Here is a 26,873-nt window from a genome sequence, read left to right as displayed (position 1 = left end):
TTTAATTTCAACAGCATAAGCCATACTTACTTTTTTACTCTTTAAATTAACATGTTTGAAACTTTAAAAAACAAAGGAAATCGTTGTTTTTCACAGATGGCATTTGGAGACAGCAGTAGGAAAACCACAGGTGTAAATAATAATAATGATGGCAGAATTCCATTTAGCTGCTTCAGTTTCAGGGTCCTGGTATTGTGCATGCTGGCTCAGTCACATTTACTGGGATACCTGAATACAATAGAGCATTGTGTAATGTTGTTTTAACAATGGTTAATGTTTTAAGTTACACCCGTGCTTTTACGATGACATAACCAAATCTCCTTAGAGAATGACCTGTAAGGTTGACCTGTTTTGAGGAGACAAAAATATCTGTATTTTCATTTTACAATATTTGATGACATTACTCAGTGCCTCTGACAAAGTCTAAATTTAGACATGTAACTACTGTAGGTTTTGGGTCATGCAAGTAAAAGTTGTTATTACAGTAAGCAACTCCTGGCCTTGGAAGATGCTCATCCCACCTTCCTGCCCCTCTGTTGGTCATTAACCTCCACAACACTTAAGTCAGATGAGGTGGAAACTATTTGAATGAACCCCATAGACACTGAAGAACCAACCAATCATCATTTAGAAAACGGCCATGGTTCTGAAAGAATCTTAACTGCTTAATGCAGCTGCTTCAATGTTTAGCTTTGTTATGGGTCTCTTAAATATTTAGATTTTTGGTGTTGCTGTTTTGAGCTCTTGTTAATTGCAGTTTGATAGTAGGAAAAGCACAGGTGTTACTAATAAAATTAACGATACCAGGACCCTGATACCAAAGCAAATAAATGGAATTCAGCCACCACAAATTGTATTATTTGTATCAACAATTTTCCTACTGTTACATGTCAAAATGGCTTCTGTAAAAAAGGTATATCACCTTGGTGTCATGAGTCTACCTGCCCAGTAGGTGGAGCCAAATACTGTCTGAGAATTTATAACCACTTATTTTTTTAAATATGTATTTTAGTACTACTTCAGAAATTAAAATGTAATGTAAAATAATATGCTCAATATTAATATTAGACTAATATTTCAATTAAATAATTTCTTTGGGTCAGTTTGTTTCCAAACGAGATGCATCAATACAAGCATTTTCAAAAACAGCTAATTAAATAATTGATGTGTTTGACCCAGGTCTGTAAGGTTCAGCAGCACACTTTTTTCTTTTTTCTTTTTTTTTGTTATCTCCCAACTGATTAATGTAAGATGTGTAGAATAAGATCTCGGTCCTGAATGAAACTTTAAATTGTGTGACCTCTTGAGCAGCAGAGAAAGCTGGCCATGACTGTGGGAGTGAGAGAGTTCTAATAATGTAGTAAACAAAAATCTATTTTCCAGTAAAAAAGCTTTTACTGAAAAAAAAAGAACTATGGTAATTTTATAATTTTATAGCATATGATAGTATAAACATAAACATAGATGGACATCAATGAAAATCAGTTACATAATGTTGAAAATACATCTACTCCTCTTTTAGCAGGTGAGAGTAAAATGCTTTTAAGAGGTTAAAATCTTCATGTTTACATCAGTCAAAGGTTGACATACAGTGTTAAGTCATACAAGCTAAAATATAAACAAAGACAATTAGAAATCCATTTTAATTCTGAATAAACATTTCATCCATTCATATCTGAGGCTGACAAGATCAGTGTTCTTGAATGAGCTGACATGCTTGCATAAATTCTACCAAGAAAATGAAACATGAGGTTTTTTGACGATCATACCGCACAGTACAAAGAATAACTGCCTCCCAACACATGACAAGTTGCTAGTAAAGGGTTGATTGCAAGTGCGGGCGACTGAGTCTCTGAGCATCCAGCATCTGGGGGGGGAGGGGGGAATGGGGTGAGGATCAGGGTATAGCAACTGGGAGGGGGAGTTGTTATTGGGGTTTGCAGTCAGAACAGCCTCCCCATCGTCTCTGTGAGTGCTTTAGTGTAGTTAGTGGAGGAGGTATACATTAGGGAGTAGTTCAGTGGTACTCAGTTAAACTGGAGAGAGTCCACAAACTCAAGGCAGGTGGAGATAGCTGGACAGGGATTAGCTGACTGTCCGTTGCGAGCATTGCAGAGTTGATGGAGGAACTGGGAGGGCAGCGAGTGGTCACACACAGCCTGTAGTTACCGTGGAGATAACTAGTTTTGATAGTAATTGTCGTTTGCCACTGTGGACGGACTGACAAGAGGCGGGTCAGTGATGAGGAAGACGCTACCTCCTCCCCAAGAAAGTGTGGCTGCCTTAAGAGTTCTTGGCGACCATCTTCATCGTGATGGTCTTCACTTCTGAGTACTCCTTCAAGCCGCTTTCTCCCCTGAAAACAGAAAACAGGAAATTACAACGCTGCCCATTTTGTTTAAACTATTACGCTGACAGCAGCATTGAAATATAGTGTAAACACTGCTTGAGGCAAAAATATTGCAATATCCTCTTAGATCAAGTTATGGAATGTTAAGCAATTTTGGAAAATAGGTTTTCAAAACACAAAGTCAATATAAGTAATATTGTGGTTAATTTATATTCAAGGGGCAGGCAGTCAAGTCATACTTACAATTCACGTCCATTGCCAGACATTTTATATCCTCCAAATGGACACTGTGTGCTGAGAGCGTTGAAGCAGTTTATCCTGGGAAATACACAAAACATCGATCACTCTTGTGTCGTTGACTCCTGTGTTTTGATATTGTAAAATGCTGCTTAATTTTGTCCCAAAGTATTAAAGCTGCATTCAGTAAGGCTGATTCATTGTCATCATTGTTGCTATTCTTGAAACCCTCTGGATTTAACAACATAATTCCATTTTTGTTAAGCAAACACAGCTGAAAGGTTGTATATTTGTGAATTTACTAGCTGCAGCAGCCTGGGAAGGAAAGAGTAAATGGATGCTAAGACGATTGAAGCTGAGGTAGAGTAGAAGTGGGACAATGTTGGGATCGAAGGAATTGGAAAGGTGCAGAAGATTTTTCAGTCTGAAAAAATGAGAGGAACAAAGATTCTAACTAAGTAAATGTAGATTTTTGAGGTCAGGTCATTAAAGGAATTGTTCGACATATGTGTAGTAAGTGTAAATACAACACATTGCTGTGTTACAGGGAGTTAAGTGCCGGACTATTTCTTGGCTGGGACTAGTAACTTCCTGGAGTCTTGTCATCACCATGAGGTTGCCATCAACAGACTACATGGAAGTCATATCTATAAGATCAGGAGACAACTCCTGGTAGTCTGAAGTCAACGCCAAATATCTTTACATTACTGTGGTCAGTATCAGCTGTGAGGGAATCATAATTTCCTCTTGTCTAGGAAGAAAAAGATAGTGAAAAAAGAGGTTTGGTCCTTCTCAAAGTACCAAACAAAACCCTCAACAGAGGAAGAGAAGTGGGGTGGTGATTCAAAAATGAAGGACAAGGTAGAGAAATGTTTCTTCAGCTAGCAGAGGATTGCAGTCAAGTATGACAAGTGGTGAAACATTCTTGGCAGATGCTGTATGTTAGCTATAACTCTATTCCTACTCATAGCCATCTGCAGATAATTACAAAAGAAACAAAACAAGTTTAGGTGAACTCAAGAACTAACATTTAACGATCATTTCATTTATACAAATTATAAAATTAGGGTGTCAGTTTACATTTACAATTTACATTTTGCGCTGTTGTCTTGCACTGGCATGTTACTTTCGGTATTTTTATATCTCAAATGTCTGAGCTGAGGGAAATAAGTGGAAAAAAGGAAGGAAAACATGTCTTTGTGGCTTGTGTAATGATAGTGAAGTGGCACATTGCCAGGTTACAGTTTCTGGATGCCAGAGTCTGAAATGGTTGATACGTCCCACATGAAAAATTATTGATTGCAGCTAAAGAAACACAGCACAAAACTTACCAGACAGTGCCAGCCTGCACGGCTGTGGATATGGTCATGGCTTTGTTGATGTCGTTGGTGAATACAGCAGCAACCAAACCATAATCTGTGTTGTTGGCCCTTTCTATCACTTCCTCGATAGTTTTGAACTTCATGATCTGCTGGACTGGACCGAAAATCTGTAAACAGACAGGAATATGCAGGTTAATTAATTTACTTTATTTGTATATATATTATTTTTCTATATTACTGGTCACTAGGGTTGGGTACCGAAATGCGGTGCCAATAGGGCACCGGTTCCGACGTAAACGGTAGTAACAAGACCAAATAAGAACGAAAATTCCGGTGCCTCATTTCGGTGCCTGACTTTTTTTTACCGCCCCCTGGTGTTCCGGCGTCAACTTGCGTGACGTCAATGCCGCTACTCAGCACACTTGTTGATCAGAACTGATAGTGAGAGGATCAATGAAGATGCCGAAGGCAAAATGCTCCAAGGTTTGGCTGCATTTCACGTCTAAGGATGCAGACTCTGCAACATGCAACAGATGCCTTAAACCAATGTCATGCAAGGGAGGTAACATGTTGAAGTTGATGAAACATCTGGCGTCACATGGAGTTTATTTAAAAGCCGAACAATGCACCGCATTTGATAACTTACGTGACGTAAGGCCAAGCACAGCAGCAGCCAGTGTCGGCCTCGCCAGACAAATTAAAGAGAGTCCCAGCCATACCAGTGTGGTGGTGGACATCACAGATGATGATGATGACAGCAGCCATTCCTCTTCGGGTAAAACAAGTAATTTAATGCCAACCGCAAATCTTGCATATAAAGTAGGCAAGCAAACACTGTTGCCATTCATTTTGTTTTTTTAAGTACCGGTTCGGGAACCGTTTAAGCACCGGAACTTTTTAAAAAATACAGAGTGTTCACCGGTATCGGATGAAACCCAACCGATACCCAACCCTACTGGTCACATATAAAGAGGTGTGAAGGGTTAAAGATAGGGTAATCTCGCATAGCCAGACCTATCTCGGTAGCGCTGTGTCAGCGCTGCAGCATGGTCTGACTCTATTCTGGGATTGGTGAGAAAAGCTCTGGCTTGTTTGTATTTCTTTAAACCAATCACAGCCATCGTGGGTGGTTTGGGATTAATAAAGTCCATCCATCTATCTATCTATCTATCTATCTATCTAAGCTCTGATAGATCCGATAGATTCGATAGCTCTGATAACGAGAGGGACATCCGTCACGTGGGAGATTACGCGTGGGAGATAGCAATTCCATGCTACTTCTTACTTCACAAACATTTCAGAGGGAATTACTGTACATTTTCACATTTATTTGACAGCTTTAGTTACTAGTTACCCTGCAGGTCCAGATTATACAATACATAAGATCAACAAATAAATGATGATGCATTTTTATAGTTTAAGTATAATTTGCTGATAATACTTTAAGTTTTAAATGCAGGATGTTGACTTGAATGGAGTATTTTTATATTATGGTATTAATACTTTTACTTGAGTACTTCTTCCACCACTGCTTTTCACACAGGCATTAGTTATCAAAATCCCTGTTCTTTTATTATAATCATACCTCCTCTCTGGCGATGCGCATGTCATCCCTCACGTTAGAGAAAACAGTGGGCTCAATGTAGAACCCTTTCAAGCCCAGAGCTTTGCCTCCACACTCCATCTTGGCTCCTTCACTGATACCACTCTGGATAAATTCCAACACACGATTCTGCTGCTCCCGACTGATCTGTGGAGGTGGAAGACAGATATTATATGAGAGGCCAGGACAGAGAAGACAAATAAAAAACATAGAGACATTTTGAAAGTAAAAGAAAAAGGGGGGGTACAGCTATAGATCTGTTGACCTCACCTGTGGACCCTGCTCAGTGGTGGGATCAAAGGGGCTGCCAACTATCCTCCTCTTGGCTCGCTCCACACTCCTCCGAACAAACTCATCATATATGGGCTCTTCCACAAAGATGCGAGAGCCTGCCGTGCAGCACTGGCCTGCGTTGAAAAACACGCCCTGATGGGCCTGTTCTACAGCTAGATCCACTGGGGAAAAGAGATTTTAGTAAATCAATAGTTAGATAAAATTGTTTTTAAAGGTTAATTATTAAATAACAAATATTAACTTTTTCTTAAAAATGAAATGAGTCAGAATTGAGTATCAACGGAAATTATCACATCTACATGCAAAAACTTCATTTTGTAAAAAAAATGTGTGTGTAGTATATTCTTACAAAATTTGTCCCAATATTTATTGGAGCTATCCTGTGCAAAACTGATACCTGACACCTGAGAGACAGGACCCTGCTGTTGCGCACGAAGGGTTAACGGACCCCTGTGATTTATGGGTCTCGGTTGAAGCACCCGACTGAGTCAGGGTCCATTCTCCTGATTTACAGGCCTTTAGGAGCCCCTCTCATGGCTGCTGAAAGCATTTGAAAGCCTCGGTACCCCCCGTTTGGTGAGCCACTTAGAATTCATATGAAACCCATCCATCCACAGGTTTTCATAGCACTACAAAGCTTCTAAGCATTTTAAGAATCTCAGTCCATGTGTGTTTATCCACAGACTGGAGGTCCTCAGAATGGGACACATGGATAAACAAAACATTGATAGTGTTGGACAACCTAGTGAGGGTGATGGGTAAATGGAGCACTGAATAAAACATTAGGCTACTTGAAAACTTACAATCAGCATCTGCAAAGATGATGTTGGGGTTCTTTCCTCCCAGCTCCAGCGTCACTCTCTTTAGGTTACTCTTCCCAGCTGCTTCTTGGATCAGCTTGCCGACCTAGTGAAGGAAACAGATCTGGGGTTTACTCACAGAAATGCAGACCTGCGGCCAGATCAGTAAATCAGCTGGAGCCCTTAAATAGCTTAAAGAGGTTGGTTAGCTCCAAACAGGGAATGCATCGGTGGGCCAGCTGAAACATGAGTTCTGCAAACACACAGAATGAATATCTATTACAGGTTTTGGAGACAGCAACAGGCAAAAAATGATGTTTCAGCCGGGAACAGCATCTGATGTCTAATGAAGGGCAGGAAGAAGCAACCACAAGGTGTGTGGGTGGGGATGTAACTATCTGATGGCGGTATGAAATCCGGTCCGGTGTGTCAATATGGAAGACGAAATGGGATTTTCTGTGGTTTTTCTTATCATCCCTATTTCTACTTAATATGACGTAAACAAATGAAGACAAATAAATAAAACATTTAAGAACAGCATTGCTTGATAAGGTCACTAAAGGGAATCACAACTCATCTTAAAGGACCATACCAGCATTTTTGCAAGTTTTAACTCCTTTACTATAAATCAAGTATACTTTACATTTTTGCTGACCATTTTCAAACACATGCTATAATGTTTCATATTTCTTTTAGGTATTTTTTCTACTGTTCCTGGTAGCCTTTGATTTTCATTATTTTTCTTATGGTATGAAAATAAATTAGCTGACTTGTTTATATTGTGCAATCAATCCTAGTGAACATCACATCTGCATTAATTTTTTCTACATTACAATGTTATGACATTGTCATGATAATGAGGCAGTTTAAGAACAGAAAAGCAGTATTTTGTTTCCACACAATGTAAATGTCTTACAATGTTGAAGTAACAGTAACAAAAGTGAATGCAGACGTGAGGTTCACTGTGATTAATAATACAACTCAACAATGTTTTAGGAGTCAAATAGATTTCCCAAAATGCAGAATTTTTACTTTAAAATTGATAGAATATGGTAGTCTTGGTAATGATGTGATCATTATAAGTCCACCCTTATACATCATTCATCGTAATTTGCATTCATTCAAGATATTTTCTCTGATATTTTCTCTAAAATGTTCTCATGAGTCTCTACTGCGTCTCAACAGTGGAACGAATCAGCTGCTTTAACTGATATTTTTTCATATTGTGAAATATTGTATTAACTCAAAAGATAACAAGCCTGAGAAATCTTACACACCTCCCTCTTAACCCTACACCCTAAACAAAGTGTTCATCTTCCTGTTCCTATTCCTATTTTCCGAGAGAACTGACAAGCCAAAGTGGAAAAATACCCTCTCAGTGTTCAACCCGAAAATCCCCCACCTCCAACATGGAAAAGACTCATCTTCCATCTTATCTTGAGTCTAAGTCAGAACAGAATCAAATGCTGTGCTCTGACTGGTACTGAGGGATGTAACATAGTGGGAAGCTGAATGAAAACAACACAATACTTGGCTTCAACGTTGCTTGATGTGTTTTGTCTGTCTTTGATGAGAAACACAAAGCGGTTGACTAAGGGGAGGTTAGCATGTGTTTATTCATGGGTAAAGGAAACACGCTGGGCTGCGAGACTCCTCCATGTGGAGTCACAGCCACATGTGAGTAAGTTCGAGAATGAGTTGTGGTCCTAAAATCCACCTGTAGCTACACCACCACCTTCCACCCTGTGAGGAGATATTGTGGTGACTAGTATTCCCCCACCACTGCTACTACAGTGTGGTGACTCACTGTCTGGGCATCAGAAGTCTCTTACAGCACTGGCTCATTCTCTCAGTAATTGACTCCAGATCACATGAAACAACAGGAAAACTAGTAAAAAAAAAAACTGGGCCACTCACAAAGGAAATGATCAATCAAGACGAGATGATAAAACAAAGAAGATGTTTGTGTTAGAAGGTGCATTTATGCAAGCTCGCATGCTCACACTGATTGGGTGTGTCTGTGTGTGTGTGAGAGATTGGAATAGGAAAATGTATGTTTTAGGTTATACTGTGCTGGAAAATCATAAAGACATAATGTTAGTGCCATTCATACACAGGATAAATATATATTCCTAATCATGCTGTCTAATTTTGCTTTTGTTACTGTGTCTGTTTGGCTCATCAGGGACAGTAATCTGTGATGTCTATACCTGTGTGGGCTTATCGGAGGTTGCTCACAACATATACACACTGCCTCTCCAACACACCAGAGACAAAACAGACATCTCCATAAACCACAAGGCTAATCCGAACATTACATAAACCTGGCTCATTTACCAAAGATACATGTGAAATATAGGCTGGTCACATCGAAACATAAATTCTACATTAGGATTAATGTAAATAGTTTAAGCAAAGGGGTTAGCTTGCAGTTAGAAATAAAAGATGTTTATAAATGATCTGCAGTAAAAACTAATCTGCTGTCACTCTGGCTGTTCCCTCTGGCCTGAGGAATGTTTTCAGACCGCAACACCTCTGAGCGCTCAACACCTAACATGGTAGGTTCCTGATGCTTTAGCTTTCCTTTAACGGCTCCCCTGTTCTGCAAAGTTACAAGGGTTTATCCTGGTAGTAAGTTCAATGACAGGCTGAGGAGGTGCATTAATACAGCAAAGATAGCAGAAGGAAAACGAGGCAGTGTTTTCAAAGAGATGTGTTTTTTTTACTCTTGACAGCGCAAATATGTGCATGTGTGCCAGATAAAATCAGAGCCCCCTGTCATGAGAAGTAATGACAGGGCACACAGTTTATGTAAGACCCCATTTGTTTGTCATTTAGACTTCAATACAGGCACACAACGTCCCTTAATTACCCAGTCTGCTCTTATGCTCTGCACATGTTGGTCACTGTGTCACTGTGTTAGCTGACAAAAGCAAAGCAAGAGCAGTAGGCAGCTGTTGATCTGAGCCACGCTATTAGAGAAAAGTACCTCGGTTGATCCTGTGAAAGCCACTTTGTCTATGCCCATGTGCGAAGCAATCGCAGCTCCTGCTGTTGGCCCGAATCCTGGCAAAATATTGATGACTCCCGGTGGAAACCCGGCCTGTCAAAACAATATGAGAGGAAACCAGCTTTAGTGGAGATGACAGCAGAGCCAAGCAAAACCACAGGCAGTGTGGGGGAATCCAGACCCAACCCAACATCCCTACCAGCAGAGAACGGAGAGAACATCAAAAAGATGAAGGCGACGGACAGATAGTCTCCAGAAAGAGGCGAGGACAGAGAGGGCAGTGGGGAGACAGGGAGGATGTGTAGACTGAGATTTGCACAGCGTGATTAGTTTATTTTTTACATTAACATGTGATGCTGCATTGTTCCTATATTGTTTAACTTACTCATGTGTTTACCCGTATTTTACACAACTCGCTAACCCTCATGCTACTGACATTGACAATGCACTGCTACAGAACCCCCATTCTGGATTTGAATCTACTCCATACTTGAATTAGGGTTGGGCAATCGTTTCTATTTTCATATTGTCTAATCATGCTTACTGTAGGCGATTTGAGATCATGATAGGCGATCCAATCGCCGGGGGGGGCGTCTGACGGAGCTTTGAAATAATCAAACCTTTAAGCTACCTAAAGTCGTATTTCATGTGGACATGACTGTCTTATATGACAGTTATGTTTCGTCCTGGGCTTTGTGTGTCATTACTCCTTTGAAATGTGTAAGCAGTGATATTTATCTTCCTATTGACTTTAAACTTTGCTGATTCCAAATGTTTCGTTTGGTCCAGTTAAAGATTCTAAGTCACTGACTAAGTAGCTTGTTCACTTTTTGTTTTCACATCACCATTCAACTCATTCAGACTGTCCTCAGTTCAGTAGTCTGTGCCTGGTTTAAAGTGTTCAGTTTGGCACTAAACCAGACCCATATAAGCACTATTTTAGGATTATATTATGATTAAGCTTTATAAGGTGTTAGAAATTGTGCTAACTTTTAGCTACTTTTTGTGTTATGTATTTGTAGCAGCTGGTTGAAACTAGATATTAAACAAAGACTGTATAGCCCCAATAAAATTATCTGAATTGACTGAATTAGTTTTAATATAAGATTTGAACTGACCCTTTAACTATTATAAATGTGTTGTCTGTAGGGCTATCAAAATTAACACGATAATGATGAGTTAACCAAATTCCTTTCAAGGCCACTATTGTTTTTGACACGCAATTAATGCATGTACGTTTTGGGATTTGGGCCTCTGGCCATAGTGGCCACAGTAAACACTGTGTTCTTGGCAAACTGAAGCCTAAAATTGATTCAGATTCGGTTATTTGGGCTATAAACTTTGGACTGCCCAAACAAAATGTTGGCATACTGCCTCGTGAACACATGCGTGGTTGGCAAAGAGATTCTGTAATTTACCTCCTTGATGAGAGCTGCTATGTAGAGGCAGGTGAGCGGTGTCTGCTCAGCAGGTTTAAGGACAACAGTGTTTCCACATGCAATTGCTGGACCCAGCTTCCATGCTGTCATCATCAGAGGGAAGTTCCACTGTGCGTGACACACACACACACACACACACACACACACACACACACACACACACACACACACACACACACACACAGGAAAAAGACATCATGCATCTGACTGACACACTGGGTGGTCACAAGTCAAGCTCAATAACTCATCACTCTTAAGTCACTTACTCTCATTTTTACTCTGTCTAAACATAGTCAAGTGAGAAAATGTTCTCGGCACTTGTACAGTATTTTCTCTTCCCACAGTATTCTGAGAAAGCCGGGAAATTGCAACACATGTGCAATAGACCCATATCACTGTACAAAACACAGGCCTGTGTTATTTCTGCTTTACACAGGAGCCCATGGGGCTCAACGCAGAACCACACGCTTTCTGCACTCTTGCACAATCAACAGTGTCTCTTTCTCCTTGATCTTTTCCTCTATTCTCACCATTCTCTTTTCCTCAAACCCACTATGTTAAATCCCTCAGCTCACTCTTCTGTATCTCACTTCTTGTTTAGTCAATCTCACTGGCATCGTCATTTTGGGGGCTTACCAGCAGGATTCGCACATATAAACAGTGACTGTTAGGAAATTACTGGAAAATCCAGATTGTAATTCTGCAAACAGGCCAGACTAACAACCAGTGACATCTCTTTTAAACTCAGCCAATTAACTGTTATCTGTTTTTCTTGTTGTTGTTTTTTCTCTCCAAGCTTTTATGTCCACTTGTATCCATCATGCATGTCACATGTAGGAAGGGTTATACTCACAGGGATAATTTGTCCACAAACACCAATGGGCTCATATCTGGTAAATGTCAGATACTCTCCATCTGTGGAAGAACACACGTACAGCGCGCACACACACACACACAAAAAGAGAAAATAGGGTCTTTTATTTCTGGCTTTAGTAGTTTAAAGCTTGTAAAACGCCTGAAACACACAGATGAAAAATGTTACCACCTGATACCAGCGGTGTTGTTGACTCAACATGTTAATTTGTAAATGAATCCACACGCAACATTCCTGGTGCTTTACCCCGGTGAGAGATTACATTTCGTTTCAAGCCTCCTACAGCACAGGCATGTGTGTAACTGTTTTGGGTCATAGAGATGGGTGTTATGCTGGAAATGTTTGCTCATTCCTCTTGCGTTACTTAAGTAAAAGGAGGTACTTAGTGAGGGTGTGCCATGCTTTTTCATTCTCCACAAAAACAATTGATATTGAGAAATGTGTATATAGATTTGTTACAACAGTCGTCAGCTGCTGAAACATTGCTTCATGTTGCATTTGGACTGAAATGACCAATGGTAGATGACAAGCCAAGATAATAATTTCAATGGGATGCAGCAGAAGTATGACAATGGATGCAAAACTGCAGTACAGATTCTCATATGTCAACCTTTTTCCTTAATTCCAAAGTGGATGTTGGGTCTTTCAAAACTGTTATTGTTTGGAGAATGAAACTATAAACCTATTAGACATAAGATTTTCAGGAGGAGCTCAAGTATCTGCAAGGTTTGTTTGAAAGCAAGATGACTTATATTTCAATTTGGAACCAGCAGTGTAAACTATACCAAACTGTGTAGCCAATGGTGCTCCACATAATGTCACTCCCCATTCATTTCACACTGTCTGTGATCCAAATTTAACACAATAATATAAGCATAACGTGCAAGACGGGTAGATGCTGAGGGGCTGTTGATGATAAATATCCTGCACTTCATCCTGACAGGTGAACCAACACGTTCACTCACAGACAGCCTACAGGCTACAGGAATACCCTTGTTTATTTCCTCTGAAAGTCTACTAGAGCAATAAAGCTTAAACCAAAGCCCTGGCAAAATGCACACTGCGGTTGGTTTGGCAGCAGTGTACAAGAGAAGCTTTAAGAGGGACAATACGGTGGTATCAGGAGGTTTTCCATGTCCTCTCTCTTATTGTGATTTTTTGTGCTTCCTGTTGAAACAGGCAGCCAACTTTCCCCTCTTCCTCCCTCCCAAATTCAACTGCCTTAGTGAGGCGACACTGGTGGCAGCCTCCTCAGGACAATAATGGTTAGTGTTTGGATTGATCACCAATTTTATACTTTACTTTGCTGACTAAAGTGTGGTTTTCTTTTTCATTCAACTAAATATGCCAGACAGACACAGTTAGTAACTAGCTGGTGATAGTGGAGCATTTAGCAGCTAAAGAGTCAGATTTTCAGCTCAGAAGTTGATGGAGACCAAAACAGGTCAAAAGAGAGTGAATACTGGACTCACATTCTTTAGGTGGACAGAAACACAACTCCAAATACTAATGATGCTCCATAACTGCTGCATGTGTTAATAAGCAACTGTTTGCTACCAAGTTGGCATATCAACGTAAAAGGGGATGATATGTCAGTCCTCACAGCTTGTTTACACTGCCCCTAAGAGGCAAAACAGTTATACAGGTCTGAAATGCTGTGAAATCTATTTTTGTCTAATGCTGCATTCATGTGGTGCCAGAATAATTGCAAAAATTTGTTCCCAACTGGAAAGATATCCGTGAACGCCCCTGAAGCCGCAACATCAATTTGGAAAGTTGGCGAAAATGTTGGTACACAATTTTCCGAGTTGACGTAATTTTACGTAGTAAAAAAGTAAATGTTAGGTTGATGGAAGAAACTTTTTATTAAATCACGTGCTATTGCTTATTAATTTTTTGCTCACATGTAATTTGTGATATAGTATTAGGCTGTAACCATTAGTTGCTGTCCACATAGAGTGACCTAGATTAGTTAGAAAAGTTATTTATTAGCATTAAACATGATAACAAGTCAGGTAAAGCAACTGGCACACTGGGGCAAATTACCTATATAAAGCTTCAAACAGGAAATAAATACTGGAAACAGCTATCAACGTGTTGTTTAAACGCTCTGAGCAACAAAATACAACACAACCACTTTTTAGCGTCCATGTTGTTTCCGCATTACAACTTAAAGCTTATGAACACACCAAAGTCGGAAGAACAACTTCCCAACTTGGGAAATGGGACCATCCCAGGAGCATGTTAATGCACAATTATAACCAACTCTTGTACAAGAAATGTGTCTGTGAAAAATTAACGAAACTATGATTTAAATCAAGGCACATGATCGTCATAATCTGACCAAGAAACTAACTTTTGGTACTATCATTTTTAATACTTAGTGAAGACACAATTCAGTCGATTCTCAAAGTATTTTGTTTTGATACCCAGCCCAACTAATAACAAGCTAGGGATCCCACCACCACTCTGCCTTTTGTCCATTTCACTTAAACTCTGCTGTCTCAAACTCTCAAAGAGGGATCTTACCCATTGGAATGGAAGTGCCGTGGATCTTGTCTGCATATCCAGCAAAGTATCTCAGTGTCTTTATGGTTCCTTGGAGGTCCACAAACAGGGTGGGCAGGAAAGGCTTCCCACTGTTCAGTGACTCAATAGTCTGAAGAGAGACGGGGGAGACGTTTAAAAAATATGTGATATAACCTTGTGATCCTCACATAATTCCATACTGTTCCACTCTTTACACTCTCCCGTGGGTGAAATTTGACACTAAGATAACACTAAACTACAAATACAGCCCCTAAGTTACAGTTATATGTTCTCTTTAAGGCAAATATATGGGGCCATTAATGTAGCAAAACTATTTGCAAATGTGTGTGGAGAGTTGTGTAACTGTATCTCAACCCGTGTGTGCGTAAAAAATCTCAAAATCTGTATTCAGATTTGCATGTGTATTGAGATTTGTAAATGTGTAAATCAATCTGTAAATGTGTAGACAAAACTGAGTACGCACTTACAGATTGAGATATAGTTACACAACTCTACACACAATTTGCAAATAGTTTTGCTACAATAATTGCCCCACACAAAGCAAGTTTATGAGTATTTTCAAAAACAGGGGCAAGTGGTGTAAAATGAAATAAAGAGACAAAGGAATAATTGTTATACTACAGTTTATCTGCAGTTACAGTGCTGTTAAAAATAATTACAAATAGGGTAACAATCAAGTGGATAAGAGGACTTTTTGTTATTATACCCAAATAATAACTGAGTCCCTCTATACTAAAAAAGTTATTTACATTGACTAATTAATTCAGAGACATAGCAATATAACTTACTGCTAGATTGACACTGTCTCTCTCCACCAGGTCAGCCAGTTTGGACAGAAGACGCCCCCTCTCAGATGCGTCCATCCTTCGCCATACGGAGCCCAAAGAAAAGGCGAGGCGAGCCGCCTGCACCGCTTTATCAACATCAGCCTATGAAAAAAAGAAACATATTAATTATCTAACCTGATCCAGATGCCAGTAGCATATCTGAATATTTTATACAATGTTTTTTTTTTTTAATAACTTTTAGCCTACTTTTACATTATCAAACTATCTAGGGGTGGAAAGTAAGTGCATTTGCTCAATCAGTGAATACTTAGTACAATTAAGATTATCTTCTACTTCTACTCCACTATATTTCAGAGGGAGATGTACTTTTTATCTCACTACATTTATTTACTTGCACACAAAACATATAATCAGTTTACAAACTATGATGCATTGTTATTGATTAAACTACTCAGCAGTATATGAAGTAGTTGTGCTCCATGTTTACCTTAACGTTAAAGTACTGCTTACATGTTAATGTCTCAATAATAATGATCCAATAATAAAATAATGTAACACTTATAGGGGGAATTCTGCATAACAAGTACTTATTTTTGATATTTTAAGTACAGAGTTTGTTACTAATACTTCTACTTGAGTAAAATTTTAAAAGCAAAGCAAGACTTTTAACTGGCGTATTTATATAGTGTTGTATTGATACTTATACATGAGATAACCCTGTTTTCATTGAAAAAGACGGACCAAAGATGCCATGCTGTCGAGTATTTACCTTCTCTGCTTCCTGGACCTCACAGATCTGCTCTCCAGTAGCTGGGTTGTAGGCAGGAAAGACCTTCCCACTAACAGAGTCATGCCACTCATTGTTGATGAAAATCTGCAGGAAAAAAAAATGCAGTTTTTTATATTTTAGTAAACAGATGCAATAAAAGATCTGAATATAAAGTTAAAAATTATAATTTCCTTTGTATGAATGTACAAATTGATTATTAAAACCTTATGCAAATGAACTTAATTTGACTGCAAAGATACAATTTGCAAACAAGCTTGAGTGGGATGTGAGTGAGAGAATGACTAACTTTTTTGTTTTTTAAATATTTATGTTATGTTAAGTAATCATTTCATCACATGCTTGTAGTTGAGGCTGTGAAAGACTAACAGTCCCAGCTCTTCCAGGCTCTTGGTGTAAGGTATATGGGAGAATCTCTGGAAATCTGGACAGAGATTCCAGCCTGTCCTGCATTGCTCTCTGGGGAGTGCTCCACCATCCAGACAAAGGGGTGGGGGGTGCAGATAAATCCCTATCAGACACCAGACCCCCACCAACCCACCCCCAAGCGCACAGACACACGTTTCACAACATCACTGCTCGTTTACAAGATCATAAAACACGTGCCGTGCTTGGTTTCTGTGATGCGTTAAAGCAAGTCTTCCGTTAAACAACCGCCTGGGATTCCAAACAGGACATATTCAACATCTATTAAGACCAAAAGAAAAGTAAATGTTTACAGAGTCACAAAGCTGACAATTATGTCGCAAACAAATAAAAGCAAACCCTTTATATGCTGGTAAGCAAGGTGTGATTTGAAATTGGCAAATATATCTTACACAAGTTAAGTCATAAGAAAAAGCTGACATGTTTAGATCCATTAGGAAGACTACTCACACACTGTTTTTAATGGCTGTCAGTATGCCTGATAGATAGAGTGGAAAGAGAACATCTGCTGGCACAAATCCCTCTGTGTATACATATGCTCTTACCGTCTTTCTACTTTAGAGGAGTTCAGATGCACTGAGAGCAAACCTGAGAGCAGGGTTCAAGTATCCCACTGGCCTAAGCTTCCCTAAACTCTCCAACATGTTTAACTCCATAAATGCTGGGCTTTAAGCACTATTTAATTGGCTGTAAACTGTTACTCGTGTTTACTTTTGGGTTGGTATAAAATGCCAGGGAGTCTGAAAACTGTTGGACTCGCAGCAAACACATCACTCTACCTCCAGCCTCCTCTTCATTCCCACGGCTCGGAGGCTCATGATGTGGTCTCTGTGTATGAATAACTCACATGCAGACATTTAAGGTGTTCAGTATCTGTGTGTACCACCCCACAGAACCATACGTTACAGACTCATTCCTCTACGTTTCCTTTGTACTGGTCACACCCCCCCCCCCCCCCCAACACACACACACACACACACACACACACACACACACACACACACACATACACACACACACACACACACAAACACACAGATAGACAAGGCCATAGTGGCTTCTCTCTCCCCGCACAGTGTTCTTAGGCGCCTTCCATCAGAGGCCACCTTTAATCTGACGCTCATTAAGAGCACTTCATAAAATTGTCAGTAACGATAAGGAGCAGAGGGCCAGCTACAAAAACAGAAAGTCCTGTAGAGCACTGAATTAGTTTTTAAATTTATAGGGGCCACTGAACTGGGGCACCCTAAATCACAGGAGCCCCCTGACAGCCTCAACAGTCCGAGCAAGAATGCAGACCATGGGTAGCTTTATGCATGGCGTAACCCCTCTCACAAGACGCTGCTAAAGGAGAACGGATGAAGCACGAGAACAGTGGAGCAGGCCGCCATCTAAATCACGGCCAGAAAAGGACAACTGTCAGCCGCCGTTTGGCTCGGTCCTCTCTCTGGGCTCGGACTGGTGTTAGACTTTTGTCTCGTTCCTTTGAGAGACTTGATTAAGATGACAGTGCTGAGTCGTAAATCAACTCTTGAGGTTTCTTAAAATTGCTTTTAGGATCATTTGGATGAGGGGCAAAGAACACAAGAATGAAAAAGCAAGTGCAAGGGTGCACATTTTACAATGACAAATCGTGTTTCCCATTCCCATTCCCTGCGGGGTCGTCACTATCACTTCACATGTTTATTTCATGTTTATTACAATCTGCACTGCCAATGAGCACTTAGAATTAACTTGGTGTCCTCAAACTGCAAATGATGACAACATGTTCCAAATAAACTATTTTCTGCTCTTGCAATTAAACCATTTAAAGTATAACTTTTAAAAGTTTTAAACATGTGCTGCTGCATTAATTAAAAAATGCATTGGAATGGACAAAAAGCTGTGATCTGTGATGCCTGACGCATAACGAGGAGGCCTGATGTGGATTAGAGCTAAGCAGTAAGCATATAGGTCAAGACTGCATGGGCCACAGGGCAGCTGCAAACATTTAGCAACTCCCAGGCTTTTCTGCAAAAGCTGTCAATCACATCATCCAGAGAGAGCCTGACCATGGGCATAATAAAAATATGAAACATGATATACACAAACGATTTAACGTTTTTTTTGTTTGTTTGCTAATTTGGCCATTTGACGCAGGTGTCTTAATCATCGTCATCCGTTACAAAAATGATGATTTGTAAACCTTGCACTGAGATTTTATAGTCTATAGAGAGTTTATGTCCTTTATATTTTTCATGTTAAAAAAACTTTGCGTGATTTTTTTGGGATAATTCATTTTTAGGAGTGTACTGTAACAGGAAGAAAGAAATGCCAAAATACTTTCTGCAGCCAACAAAACATCTGTTTGGCTCTTTGCTTCTTCTCACAGCTCAAATGCTAACGGCTGAAGGAATATGTAATGCTACTCAGTTCTTTCGGGGGGGGTTGTGTGAGAATGAGAGTTGGGTTGAGTTGGTATGAGAGGGGTTTTAGGGGGAGTATAAGGGTTTATTTATGTGTGTGTGTGTGTGTGTGTGTGTGTGTGTGTGTGTGTGTGTGTGTGTGTGTGTGTGTGTGTGTGTGTGTGTGTGTGTGTGTGTGTGTGCCAAGATTCCACAGCTAGACAAACCCTACCCAGGCACCTGCAACACTCGTCTGCGCAGGAAGTTTCATATCCTCCCCTATCACAGGACCTCTATTTCCTCTCTGGATGGGTTTCAAAAGTTTTATAATTACTACTGTTACAAGTGAGTGGAGAGCATGTGAAAGTGGAGACCAGCTGGGTTTTTTCTCCTACTCCTCTCCACATGTCTGACACCATGGAGCCTTCGTGTTTTTCATTCACATCCCCACAGACAATGCCACCCTGCGCTCCTAGGTTTGGCGAGGGCGACCTCGCTGTCACTGACTGGCAAACGTCTTTGTCTCGTCTGTGTGTGTGGTCAAGTGGTTAAAGTTGTTCATTCTGACTCAGAAGTTATGTGAGAAACATAAATTTAACATAAGGCTGTAATTACAAACAACTTCTTATGCACTTCTTCCAGTAGTCAGAGAGACAGTGCACATCACTGGAGTATCAGACAGTTTGATTAAACCCTTTTCCAGTCCTATATGATGCTACTTTATTAATACATTTTTAAAACCCCAAAGGGGATATTAAATTTCCTCTTTTACAGCTGAATACAACTGTTTGATGTTTTTGAGCAGATTCTTATCCATAAAGGCATATTTTACGTCAGTAGTCAGTAACTTATCCAATCGGCGTCCATCAATCCCAAAACCTCCATTTTCAAATATCTGAGCAAAATGCCAGAAAACAATCTTATCATTCATCAAAAACATATCACCTTTCAGCTTTAATGTAAATGTAATTTAGTACACAAATATATCAGAACCTAATCTACAATCTTGATGAAATGTCTAAATTGCTAAGAGACAACAGTGATACACAGTTTGATTTTCATGAATCAACAATAAAAAATGGACTTCCTCTCTCTACTGGGTTTTTTTCTCCCTTGGAACATCTGAGGTTTGAAAGTTTCCTTTGTACGTATTATCTCTAAATCTCAGGTCAAGGAAATGTTTAAAGAACAGTTGTTTTACTCATGGGATCAGTGTACAAAAAGGAAGTCTTCTTTTTTAAATGTGACGCTTTTCCACAGACAAATAAACATCTAGAAAAGCACTTCTGTCTCTGCTATGTTTTGTGCTCGCTGGTGAAAAGAGCCTATACTCCAACAGATTTATGAAGCCAAGTGTTTTTCATAATGACACCGTAAGGATTTACACGTTCCTTGTCAAGAGGGCCACAGACTGAAGGTATGGGAAGTTAACAGGATAACCTCGCTGTCACTGCTCTTCCTTAAACAGTGATTAAGAGACAGGGGACATGATGTTGACGTGTCTGCTAAGATGATAATTTACACTCGCAGCACAAGTAGGCATTTCACACCAATGGACATATTAATGGCAGTGCACACTTACCCTGTCACAATCAAAGAGATGTGTTTTAGAGAGTATGTGGCCATGTATGTGCGAACAGGGAGATTGTGTAAGCAAAGGCAGAGGAGGAGGGGGGAGAGTTCTCGCTGTGCTCGTTGTGATAAATCATTTAGTTGCACAGTATCCCCTAACTTTGGCTCTGTTTGATCTTGATCGCAGTAAGATGGTGGTTTTGAAGTGAAAAACTCCAGAACTGCAGGTCAGGCTCTGGCGAGGCAGGGCCACTAACCCACACAGTGAGACAGGGTCATAATTTACACCCCGGTGGACAGCACCTAGCATCGGGGAGCCCCAAGCCTCCATCTGTGCTATCTCAATCAGTGACAGATTGATGGAGCCTCTTATTCATCCAAACTGAGTGGATGTCTCTGCATAGACTGCTTTACAAAAACGTGGGTCTTCAGCAGATAGGTTCTGCAAAAGTTCCTGTGGTGAAAGTGCAAAGCAACAAAGAAAATGTATAACTGTTGATAAGATTAAGAGATCTGTGACTCAGACAATGCACAAGGCCACTGAATTTGATCCCTCAATCTGGTCTTTGTTAGTTTTGTATATTTGTAACACTATTTTCCACGTTATTACCCTATTAAAGAATATAATTATATTAAAGAACAGTAAAACTAAACTGGAACGACAAACACCATTTTAAAAATGTAGATTTGTTTTTATTACACATTCTTATCAGTCAGCTAAACTGCAATCATTTGTCAATGTGGAAACTTTCAAGGGCAAAACAACGGGCTGTTTTTTTTACTATACAAAAAAAACAATTTACAGACTGCTCCTTCTAAGTAAAACAGCAGAGTTATTTCCATTCCCAGTAAAATGTGTCCCACTAAGTGTCTGGTTTAACAAGTCATTATCACTGAACGGTGTGAAAAACCACAAAGGCCAGAATTATCACCCACTAATAAAGCGCAGGAAAAGTTTCTCTGTTTGCTTTAATTATTCATAAATCAGAGTCTCTCTTCTTCACTTCTACCACAAGTGGAAAACATCAATAAATAGCTATCATGGCTCTCTTAGTTATGGCTTCCTTCGTGGTCCTATCAACCTTTAAACTATTTCTGTCTTGTAAGCCAGCTGTTGGAGCCTTCTAGCGATAGAAATGTGGGGGTAGGGGACAAGACAATCGAGAGACAGCTTTCCTACTCAAGCTTTTAGCTAAAAGAGAATGGGTGTATGAAGACTACCAATTCTGTTTATGTAGATATCAATAGACCAATAAAAGAACTGCAATCTTATACAGATGCACACAAAAGGGAAGATAGCTTTACTGATACTATCAGTGTGTCGTTGACGGTGAGAAGTTCATGACTTGGTGAAAAGGACAAGGAGCAACCCTTGACTGCAATAACCCATTTTTTATGACATGCTCATGTTATAGAAGCAAACCTCTTAAGTAATAATACTGTAACAACCATATCTCTGTCTCCACGGTCGCTCACATGTAATCTTTGCATTGCAAAACAAAGATTTCTATTTTTATTTTTTTTAAATGTAAGTTAGGAAAAGCTTATCATTGCCTTCATGTTGCAGAAAAATAAATATATTAGTGTAAAAACAATATCTGAGGAAAGAATCTGTGTCTGGAAGCTTGCAGCGCCATCCACACACCCTACAGGCCAGTGAACAGTGTTGGTTGTTTCCCCTGCAGTCAGTGGGGTTGGGAACAGGAACAGGGTGTGAGGAGAGCCCACGCCAGGGGTTCCCATAAATCAGGGCCCTTCTGCCCTCTATGTCCACCAAACCAACAGGGACTTGATGAACCAAATTCCTTGAGGTTAATTCACCAAGTCGCTCCCTAAATTTTCCTCTGTCCTTCCTTTAACTAACACTCTGCACTAACACGACAGAGCCTATACAACATGTACTGTCCTCTTTATGGTGCACCAGCAGCGTGTGCCCTTTGCACTTAAAACACTGAGGTATATGTTAACACAGAGCAATTATTATAGCACTGACCAAGGCCGGCGGTAGCCAGGGGTAGGGGTGGGCTTAGCCCATCCAAATGTGCATCTTGCCTACCCAATCAAAAGTTACGAAAATATGTAAATAGCACAGAAAATATTAGTACTGTTTCTAACTTCAAATTGGGTGGGCAGCCTACAGCCCGCCTCCAAAGTCACCCACTGCCCACCCTGTCTTCTCGTCGTGTTCAGGCACAAACACACGGAGCTCTGAAGCAGACCCGTCTATAGCTCTGTGTCTACTGTCTCTGTAAAAATAGAGGTGAGCAGCGCGGCTTCCGTGGTCAGTTTAGCAGCTTCAGTTGATTTTAATGGATGCGCTCTGCTGCGGCAGACCTGTCGCTCCATTTATTTCTGCCGTAGTTTGGGTTTTCCACCCTTGATAAAGAGCAGCATACAGCCGCTTCCCTAAGCTAGTCTCATCCAGAGACCAGAGTCTCAAACGGGGCTCTGTGTCTTTACGTAGGCTAAACAAAGGCATTTCCACTATTAATTAATTGATGTAGAAAAAGACAGAAATTGATGCATACAAATTCAGCAGAATGCAGGAAATTAAGTGTTTTCTGGGGGAGGACCAACAAATCCCCAACTTCATATATATCCCCACCAATGTTGAAACAAAACCTACTATATGCCTTTGGGTTGCCAAGCCAGGTGTCCTTCAGCCAAATTGTTGTGCCATTTCAACAGAGTTTTGAACTGGCAACCTTTGGGTTACTAGTTCCATTTTCTAACCTCTGGGCTACTAACCACCAAAGTTTCCAAAATATAATTTCTATAAGCTGACCCTAATATAGCGGGCTAAAAACTGGCCCTGGCTCTAGCTGAACTTACACCAGGCTATCATCAATCTGACCTCTATGAGATGTGCCCTTTAATCTTGGTAATCATAAAAACACTTGTTCTGCAGCTAAAAGACTCTTTCAGTAGCAACAGAACTGCAGCAGGCTACATCCTGGCTGCTAAGGCTGAAGATGACACCTCAAACCAAAATAAGTCTGTACACATTAGGAACTCCTAACTTATGACTTAAATTTGCTTCGAGGTGTCCCAATGTGTGCATTGTAAAGACATTGCAGAGATGATTAGAGATGAGAGCTATTTTCAACATGTGTGTAACTGTTTCAAGACTTGTGGTGGGTCAAGACTCACATTCCAAGTGAAGGCTCAAACACTCTAATGAGAAATAAGAGCATGTGATTTACTGATTGATGATTGCTTCAATTATATAATAGTATACTGCTATGTTTTTTATTCTGAGAAAATGTTGAAGCATTTAACCAGAATATATGACTTACATACAGTATCATTACCAGATCTGGTCTCTCTGAAAGCATATTTTTTTAGTCATATCTGCAACATGATTTGTTTCATGACTCAAATGAAGTTCTCTGTTTGACTCAAGCTGCTTTCTCCAGCTGTGTTTGCATCCCTTTTCTCCCACCCACACACTTCTGACTAAAGGATGATCTGTATGTGCTCTGATAACACATTTGTTCTGTGAGCATTTTAGTATTAAACCATTTTTTTGCTAAACAAACATGCTGTCATATAATAATGAGACAACACTTGATTTAATGCTGTAATTACTGATGTCAGTGAAAGAAAATACTTCATTAAAAATAAAGAATGAATTTGGGTTGTGTTGTTTATACACAAACTCAGCCTTTGCCACTGATAGGCTACCTAAAATCATTGTGAGCAATCAAAGATTAATTAAATTAAGAACTGCATGACTCTTTACATACCACAATCAAACTGAAGTGAAAGTTACAATCATAATGCAAAAACAATGAAAGAAAGAGAAGGATTTAGTTCCAATCTTGTAATATTCAAATTTGTATAAGTAGCCTTTCCTTTTAATTACTTTTATATCCCTTTGTTAGGCGACTTTAATTGCTTCCCATGCAGTAACCTGAAAGGCTGTTGGTCAGGTGCAATGTGAAAAAATACAACATTTTATAATAATAGTTAAATATAGTTGTCCACTCAGTGTTACATAATTTTAATACACTTTTCCTAAACAAGGTCAAACTATGACACGCCCTTATTAATACGTTATTTCGCCTCCTGATAAAAAACACTATTTTCTATTTTGTGGCAATTATAACTGGCTAAAATTATCTGCAAAATCAATTATCAGTCTTTATCATAATACCAGGTATATGTAAAAATGTAAATGTAAAAATCTCCTTTTTATGAATCAAGTAAAGTGTGACCAAGAAAACAAAAAAAATGAAATTTCTTATGTCCGTTATATACTTCGTTAGTTAAATGATCGTGTCCAGGGGTTATTGAGTATTTCATTCAGAGCTACACTTAGCACGTGGACGCAGAAGAGACTCATCGTGACTTGAATTGTCAGTTTATCAGGTCTGTTAGAAAGTTTAGTCCGGAGAGGTTTATCAGGTCCAACTCTGAGTGAGCTACACGGTCTGTTAGGCTACTTAAGTTCTACTTGGTAACTTCAGTTGCCGACACACGAAAAGTTTAAAAAAGTTTTGGTTAAAGATACAAATGATCAGACATGTACGAGCAGCAGCTGAGTCGTTATACGCTCAAAGCGAGTCGGTCGGCGGCGAGAGTGTGGAGAGAAACAGACCTTGGTGTACTTGATCTCCGGGTTGGGCACCGGTGAAGGCATCAGCTGGAGGGATGCCATGAGAGTAGCGGGGTCGCTCTTCACCTCTCCGGGGATCTCGATCTTACTGGAAGTCATCGCGGCTGTCTCTCCACTCGTCTGCCTGCTGCGCCTCTCGGGGTTTTTTCAACAGATTTCTGATTAGGACTTTGGGTTTCTTCCTGGGTTTATAGCCAGGTGTCAGCCGCGGTTCATTTTCATTGGGCAACGAAAAGGGCTGTCCTTTTGAAAATTAAATTCACGCATTTACATAGGCTAAACGACCTTAGCCATGCGTGTTAAGGAGGAGAAACATATCCACCACCCACCTCACACCCCCGGTACACTTAGTTTTCACTGCTTTCACCCTCCGACAGCCGACTGTTTTCTACAGTAATTCATAGTTTTATAACACAAAAAAACACAGTGCCATGCATTATTAAAAGAGTTTGGAATTGTTAAGTATGTTAATCACAGGTAGGCCTATAATGTTATCTGAACTCAATATAAGGCTTAAGTTTTAAATTAGACCACAGGCTACATTAGACCCATGTTAAGGGTTTATATAGATGGGCCCCTTCGGTGAAACAGACTTTAGTTACACAAACTTACTGCAGCACTAATAAGTCTGCATATTTTTCTGGAAAAACGATCTCACCACAATATTTAGTAGCTGTTCTTGACTTTATTAGGATCTTCATCAGTTCCTGTTCAATGTAATTCAATTCAAATATCCACATCAAGGATTTCTCCTCCATGTTGTATATACGAGTTCATATCGAACTATACCCTAATACATGGTTATCCTACATATTAAAGCAGATTTAGTATTTCCTTTTCTTTACACATTCTTACACCATCATTAAACATTTCCTAAGTGACATAAAGGTGTCAAACTACTTTCTTTGGCTCACTATCACCCTGTGGTCTTTATTTGCCTAACACAACCTCCCCACGGCCGAAGATGTTATGTAAATGTGGACTAGAGGGATTGCTGCTACTTGCCGGGGTGTTGTTGGCAGATATTTGTCCTGCAGGTGATAATTCCTTTTCAGCGCCTCCTTTAAACCTCCCAATAAACATCCACCAATTAGCTGTGAGCGAGCCTGTCTCCGAAAACTAAAGGAATTAAAGCAAATCCACGCATGTATTAACACATCCACAACATCTGCATTTCCTCGCACATTCATGAAGCCACAGGTAACAGTGAGAAGGCAAATCAGAAGTTTATGTGTGGTTTAGACTGTGGATTCAAGATGAATCCAGAGAGAAAGAGTGCTCAGTGAAATAACAATAGTTTTAAAACATGCTCAGGAGTATTCCCCAAGCAGCGGAAGGGCCTTTAAATTTTACATTTCATAATCTAAGCCTCTTGACAGGACAAAGGAGTGTGGAGACAGATGCAAGGCCAATCGTTTGCAAATCCCCGGAGGATGCTGTTTCTCCATCAGCACATAACCCTTTTTTCACAGCATGGGCGACACTCTCAAAGTGTCTGTTTCACATCAAAGAGGACGTGCCTGAAACGGTGACATTGATTAATGCATTCAAAACATCCCATCCTCAGCCTGTCGCCTCACCTTTTTACAAAGCACAGTGAACGGAAGATAAGACATACCGGAGGAGACATTGGGACAACTTTAGAGCCGGCAGTTCAAATGTATTCATGGAGCTCCCTCTGTTGGATGGAGCGGGCCTCGGACACTTCAGAGTCACACTCACATATTTAAAGTTTTAACAGTAGGCTATTTACAAAGAGCGGTTTGATAAGATAAATGGGATGTTAATTTTAACAACAAGGAAGGAGCAGACAAGATCA

General features: G+C 39.9%; 1 protein-coding gene across 1 annotated transcript; it reads right to left on the bottom strand.

The window, feature by feature from the left end:
• Nucleotides 1-1,396: 1,396 nt before the first annotated feature.
• aldh1a2 (aldehyde dehydrogenase 1 family, member A2) lies at nt 1,397-25,247 on the bottom strand. The gene is made up of 13 exons (XM_078249101.1): nt 25,037-25,247; nt 16,037-16,141; nt 15,268-15,408; nt 14,459-14,588; nt 11,909-11,970; nt 11,035-11,163; nt 9,596-9,709; nt 6,610-6,712; nt 5,783-5,967; nt 5,495-5,659; nt 3,919-4,076; nt 2,594-2,668; nt 1,397-2,356 (listed from the first exon to the last, which is right to left on the bottom strand). The coding sequence occupies exons 1-13, from the start codon at nt 25,151-25,153 to the stop codon at nt 2,284-2,286; spliced, it is 1,557 nt and encodes a 518-aa protein (XP_078105227.1). The 5' UTR covers nt 25,154-25,247; the 3' UTR covers nt 1,397-2,283.
• Between the last annotated feature and the right edge of the window lie 1,626 nt (nt 25,248-26,873).

The sequence above is a fragment of the Sander vitreus genome, chromosome 1 (assembly GCF_031162955.1).
Source record: "Sander vitreus isolate 19-12246 chromosome 1, sanVit1, whole genome shotgun sequence".
NCBI lineage: Eukaryota > Metazoa > Chordata > Actinopteri > Perciformes > Percidae > Sander > Sander vitreus.
This window is presented reverse-complemented; position numbering and strand designations above follow the sequence as displayed.